Source organism: Lagopus leucura, unplaced genomic scaffold (genome assembly GCF_019238085.1).
Source record: "Lagopus leucura isolate 7727_CA_CO unplaced genomic scaffold, USGS_WTPT01 Super-Scaffold_100036, whole genome shotgun sequence".
Lineage (NCBI taxonomy): Eukaryota > Metazoa > Chordata > Aves > Galliformes > Phasianidae > Lagopus > Lagopus leucura.
The window spans coordinates 507,129-513,128 of record NW_024962285.1 but is presented as its reverse complement, the minus strand read 5'-3'; the positions used below and the strand labels follow the sequence as shown (position 1 = coordinate 513,128).

General features: G+C 43.8%; 1 protein-coding gene across 1 annotated transcript in view; it reads left to right on the top strand.

The window, feature by feature from the left end:
- Positions 1–1,643: 1,643 nt before the first annotated feature.
- Positions 1,644–6,000, top strand: part of SHOC1 (shortage in chiasmata 1) — a 52,598-nt gene continuing 48,241 nt past the window's right edge. Inside the window, 1 exon segment of the mRNA XM_042882805.1 lies at positions 1,644–1,908. Coding sequence (XP_042738739.1) covers positions 1,644–1,908 — 265 coding nt within the window.

Here is a 6,000-nt window from a genome sequence, read left to right as displayed (position 1 = left end):
CTTGCTAATCAGCAGGAATTTTAATCTTCATGAGAAGATTATTACCATCATTATGAAGAAATCTGGCAATTCTGGCTGAGATGTTATGGCAAGAGGCAGTCTCTTTGTGACTAAAATGATTAAATGTATGAGAAGATCAATATTGATATTATCTGAATCAAAGTACCAATTAAAAAGTAAACACTGAAATATTACTGCACGCATGAGCAGTGCTGCAAAACAAATGCCACTTTAACAAACCATGACAAATTTTAAAATAGAGAATATGATTACCTGTGGGACAAACATTATCTTATTAAGCTGCATTTCTTCATATTGAAGCATCAGCTTTAGAGGTACTTTATACAATCCCTGCAGCTGTGACACTAAAAATCCAAAGGCTCCATAGTTCTTGTTTACCAGCTAAACTCTTCCAATTTCGTCAGTGAATCACAACTCAAAAATAACTACAGTTCCTCTTGGTACAAGGCAATATGATGCTTAAAAATTGCTGTTCCTTTTTTGCTTGGACAATGAGTTAAAACAGTGATTTTCTGGAGCCAAAAAAAATGCTTCTTCATTAGGAAAATGATGGCATGACCTTGTACAAACCAGACCACCCACTTAATTGATTCTTCAGTTAAAATGAAGCATTTTTGAGCCTCTATGTTGCATATGATTTTCCTTTCTAGCTTTAAAAATCAAATGATCCAGTACTTGGACCAACCTATACATGCCTCTCCTCCCTGTTCTTGAAAAGAGAATGACACAAACATACAGACTAATACATAGACACACAGTAACATATCTTAGAAAAGGATAAACTGGTTTGGTTTTGCATATAGATGCATTGTGCAGTATGCATTCTGGAAGAAGGACATGTCATTCCTTGTCTTACCTTCATCTTTTTACCTAACTGCAAATAAATCTCAACTAAAAATAAAAGTAAGACATGCAAGTGGAAATGTAGCTACCATGTAATGGTCTCTCTGTTACCACATAGGGGTGCTTGCATATCTGTAAGTCAGAAAGGAAATTATGGAAAAGAATAAAGTATGCTCAGTGTAAAATCAGGAGAAGCAGACTGTCAGCTGAATAATGAGTTGTTGAAATACAGCATGCCTACCAAATAACAAGTTCACGAAATGCGGTCTTTAGATGTGCTGAAGGCTCATGAGAAGCCATTTCTGAGTGACCTGCAGAAGGTGCAGGCCTTGGCAGACTGTGATATTTTTGTCTTTGTCAGTCAATTTAAGTCAAATCCTGTAACTTTTAATGGAAGATGTGGATAACAACACCTAGATGCAATCAGCCCCTTGTACTTCTAATTGCATTTCAATCTCATTATGCATTCATAATATACACCATGCACAAAACCTTTTTACTGATCTTTTTTCTTTCACTTAGAAGACATACTAACCACAAAGCACCCTCAGAACTACTCATTAAACAGCAGAATCACTATGACTCACTCGTTAAAAACTCAGTATTGCAAAAATACTTCACTGAAACACAAGAGATTTAAGCTTTATTATTTGTTACAGCCTGGGTAACAGGGAATACTAAGAAGACAGAGATACTGAATACTTTATTTGCTTCAGTCTTCACTACATTGTCTTTCCCTTAGGAAACCCACATCCTGAAGGTAAGAGAGAGTCTGGGGAATGGAAGGCTTTGCTGGTGTTGAGGAGGAGATGATCAGAGAGTGTCTAGACAAAATCAAAGAATACAAATCCAATGTCACTCCAGGACTCAAAAAGGGCAAGAAAGAGGATCCGGTAAACTACAGGACAGTCAGCCTCACCTCCACCCCTGGAAAGGTGGTGGAGCAAGTTCTTCCAGGTGCCATCTCCAAGCAAGTGGAAGAGAAGGTTATCAGGAGTAGTCAACATGCTAAGGGGAGATCATGTTCGATGTACCCCCATGTAGGTGGGGGGAGGACAGTGGGTATTGTGTACCTTGACTCAGCAAGGCATTTAACACCATCTCCCACATTATCCCACTTTGTGATGAAACTTAGGAAGCGTGGGATAGATGAGTAGATGGTGAAGTGGATTGAGAACTGGCAGACTGGCAGAGCTCAGGCAGGCAGAGCTCAGCAGCAGCACAGAGTCTGTTTGGAGGCATGTAACTAGTGGTGTTCTCGAGAGGTTGGTGTTGGGTCTGGTCTTGTTCAGCATCTTCATCAGCAACCTGGATGAAAGGATACAGTCCACAACAAGTTTTGATAGTGTCATGGTTTTATGATCTTTGTTATTGGTATCCCACATCATAACATCATGTAAAGCACTGGGAGTTAAAGAGTTAATATTCCAGTTCCGTGGACTGCTGATTTCCTGAATACTTGGCTCTCAGAAGAGAAGAACTACATACCCCAGAGGACTTTGTGCTCAGAAGGGAAGATAAAGTTCCTGGTAAGTCATGGGACTCTTATTTTCTCACTGCCAGTCAGCATGTGTGCTCCCCAGTCATTTCGCCTTCAATTTTAGAGTAAGGGCTTTGGTTTCAGATACTTTTTTTCTCTCTCACTTTATCTGATATATTAGCCCCAGTTCCTATTATATGTTGGATTCTCTTGCATTTCAATATCATATTTAGTAAATTAACTTTTTCTAGTTAGATCGTTGCTGCTGTTCTGTTTATAGGCCCATCCACCATCTCTCTACACTTTCCCCTTCTCCCCTTTCTCCTTTCCCAGGGCATGGGTACATGGGCCCCCCCATTAATTGCAGATGTGGGCTGAATCAGCCCATAAACTGCTGACACCCTCCCCTCCCCTTCCCTTTTCTGGTCCTGTGGACCTGCTATACTAGGAGGAGCAGCTGCACAAAGGCTGTGCTACTATTCAACAAGATCTGGATGGTCTAGAGAGTAGGGCAGGGAGGAAATTGATGAGGTTTAACAAGAGCAAGAGTAGAGTCTTGTACCTGGGGAGGCATAACCGCATGTATCAATAAGGCTGGGGGATGACCTGCTGGAGAAGAGTTCTGCAAAGAAGGTCCAGATGATCCTGGTGGATGACGGGTTGGCCAGGAGCTAGCGTTGTGCCCTGGTGGCCAAGAAGGCCAATGGGGTCCTTAAGTGCACTAAAAGGAGTGTGGCTAGCAGGTCAAGGGAGTGTCTGTGACTGTGTCCTGGTCAAGCCACACCTGACACTGTACTGTGTCCAGTTCCAGGCTCTCTGGAACAAAAAATACAGAGATCTCCTGAAAGGAGTTCAGTAGAGGGCCACAAAAATGATAAAGGGCCTGGAGTATCTCCCCAGTGAGGAAAGGCTGACCAGTCTGCATTTGTTCAGACTTGACAGAAAAAGACTGAAAGGGGATCTTATTAATGTTTGTAAGTATCATAAGTGTGAGAGACAGAGGGACATGGTCAACCTCTTTTTAGTGGTCTGTGAAGACCACAGGGGGAAACAGCCATAAGCTGGAGCATAGGAAGCTCTGCACCAATATGCAAAAGAACTTTCATGATGAGGGTGACTGAGAACTGAAATAGACTGTGCAGAGAGGTAGTGGAATCTCCTTCTCTGGAGATATTTAAGACCTGCCTAGACACCTACCTGTGTGACCTATTGTAGAGCACCTGCTTTAGCAAGGGGGTTGGATTCAATCCCTTGAGGTCCCTTCTAACCCCTACAATTCCATGATTCTGTCATAGAAATGTCCTTTTTCTCACTGCCTATGCTTGCCCTTCTTTTCCCTCAGTTTGACCAGCAGGTCCTTGCCAAGCCACGTCAGTTTTCTGTATCCCCTTCCTGCTTTCTTATATTCTGAAGGACAGAGAGTTCTTGCATTCTCAGAAAGGCATCCCTATAGAGTAGCCAGTTTTGTTCCACTCAGTTATCTCTTAGGACTCCTTCCCTGGAGACCTCATCCAACAATTTCTTCGACAACTTGAAGTTTGCTCTCCTGAAATTCGGGGTCCTGATTCCATTGTTTGCCAAACCTGCATTTCTTGAGATCATGAGCTCAACCAGGGCATGGCTACTGCAGCCCCAACTGTCTGCGATTTTCATGTGTTCAATCATCCCTTCCACGTTGGTGAGCACCAGATTCAGCAATGATTCACCTCTGGACACTCTGTCCAGTTCTTGAACAGGAAAGTTATGGTAAGTGGTGCTCCTCAGGGATCAGTACTGGGGCCAATGGTGTTTAACATCTTTGTAGGCAATAAGGACAGCAGGATTGAGTGCATGCTCAGGAATTTTGCAGATGACACCAAGTTGAGTGGTGCAGTTGACACACTGGAGGGAAGGGTTGCTATCCAGAGGGACCTGGACAGGCCCAAGAGGTGGGCCCATGCTAACCTGACGAAGTTCAACAAGGCCACGTGCAAGGCCCTGCACCTGGGTCAGGGCAGTCCCAAGCACAGATACAGCTAGAGTGGAGAATGGCTTGAGAGCAGCCCTGAGCAGAAGGATTTGGGGATGCTGGCTGATGAAAGACTTGACATGAGCTGGTAATGTGCACTTGAAGCCCAGAAGGCCAATCAAATCTCGCGGCGCATCAAGAGAAGAGCGACCAGCAGGTCAAGGGAGGTGATTTCGCACCTCTGCTCTTGCGAGACCCCACCGTCTGTACTGCACCCAATTCTGGTGCTCCCAGATCTCCCAGCTCCAGCCAGGCCGGGCCACAGCTCTCTATGGGGGCGTGGAGACCAATGGTGAGGGAGGGGCGGGGCCTCTCTGCCGGCGGGCCGGCGGCAGCCAATCAGAGGCGCCAGGCGCGCTTCCCGCCCTGAGGTCGCTCCTGAGGTACGCGCTGCGGCGCCGTCTGTGATGGCTGCTGGTTTACGGAGCAGTGTCGGTGTGTTCCAGTGAAGCGCTCTCAAGAAGGTAGCAATAGGAAAGTTGCTCTCATCTCCTCAGGATGGTCCCACAGCGAGTGTCCTCAGCGCAGCCAGGTGTTGGCTCACTGGTCAGCCTCCCCACTGAGGGCCTCTGCGCAGCTTCCGACAGGAATTCCCCTCTGTACCTTAGTTATGGTTTGGAGTGGTTTTGTGGGTTGTTTTTATTTTTTTTCCCTTTTCCCGAACCCAGACTTCTACATTCCCTGGTCATACTATTTTCAAGCAAACAGCCAGTTCCTAATTATCTTTTATTTGTTGGTCTCTGTTACTTTCATACCTGGATTTGTTATTTCTGACACTGTTACCCATGCAATTTTAGCCTAATGCCATATTACTGATATTTACTTGAGTCCCAACTTTCCTTACGGCCCTACAACTCAAGTTTTTTATGTTTCATTTACATCATACACTGTTTGGATAGGATTATCTTAATTTAGCCCTAACACTTTACCTAATTTATTTAAGAATACATACTCTTACCTTGTACGCACATGACCAATCACACCATATATATGTTCTTGTAGTCCTTTACCTGTACTCCATTACCCACCTGACTCCATCATAGTCCCCTAAATAATTTAGAGACTTGGTGTTCTAACAGGACCTCTTCCTTATAACTAGCTCATACAATTCTTTTTTGATTGCAAAACTGAAGGAGTGAATAAAATAAAAAAAAGGAAGAAGAAGCTCTACATGTTAGTCAGTGAAAGATTAGGTTTAGGTAGCTGAACTACAATTTTTGAATCCAGAAGAAATAATCTAATTGGTTTGATCGGTTCAATGATTACGTCTGTTAAATTGTCAGAATTATTGCTTAGGGGAGATAACTCAGATTGCTTACGTTCACTTAAAAGGATTGAAAGGTTTTCTTCGAACTGCAAGAGGCACAGAGGGAAGGGAGAGGGAGAGGGGGAGGAGGAGGAGGAGGAGGGGAAAAGGCAAGGGGCAGAGGAAGGGAGGGAAGGGAGAAGAGAGAAAAGGGCATTTTTGCATAATCAGATGTCTGTGGTCTCTAGTTCAGTTGTTACATCCTTCCAAAGGAGGAATACTAAACGCTCTTCTAAACAAAGTTCAGTTCAAAGTGCATATGTTAGAAGAAGTTCAGAAATTATTCTTGTTTAGCCTTTATTTCAGTCTGCTCTTTCAACTCTTGTACAAGAACTTTTAACT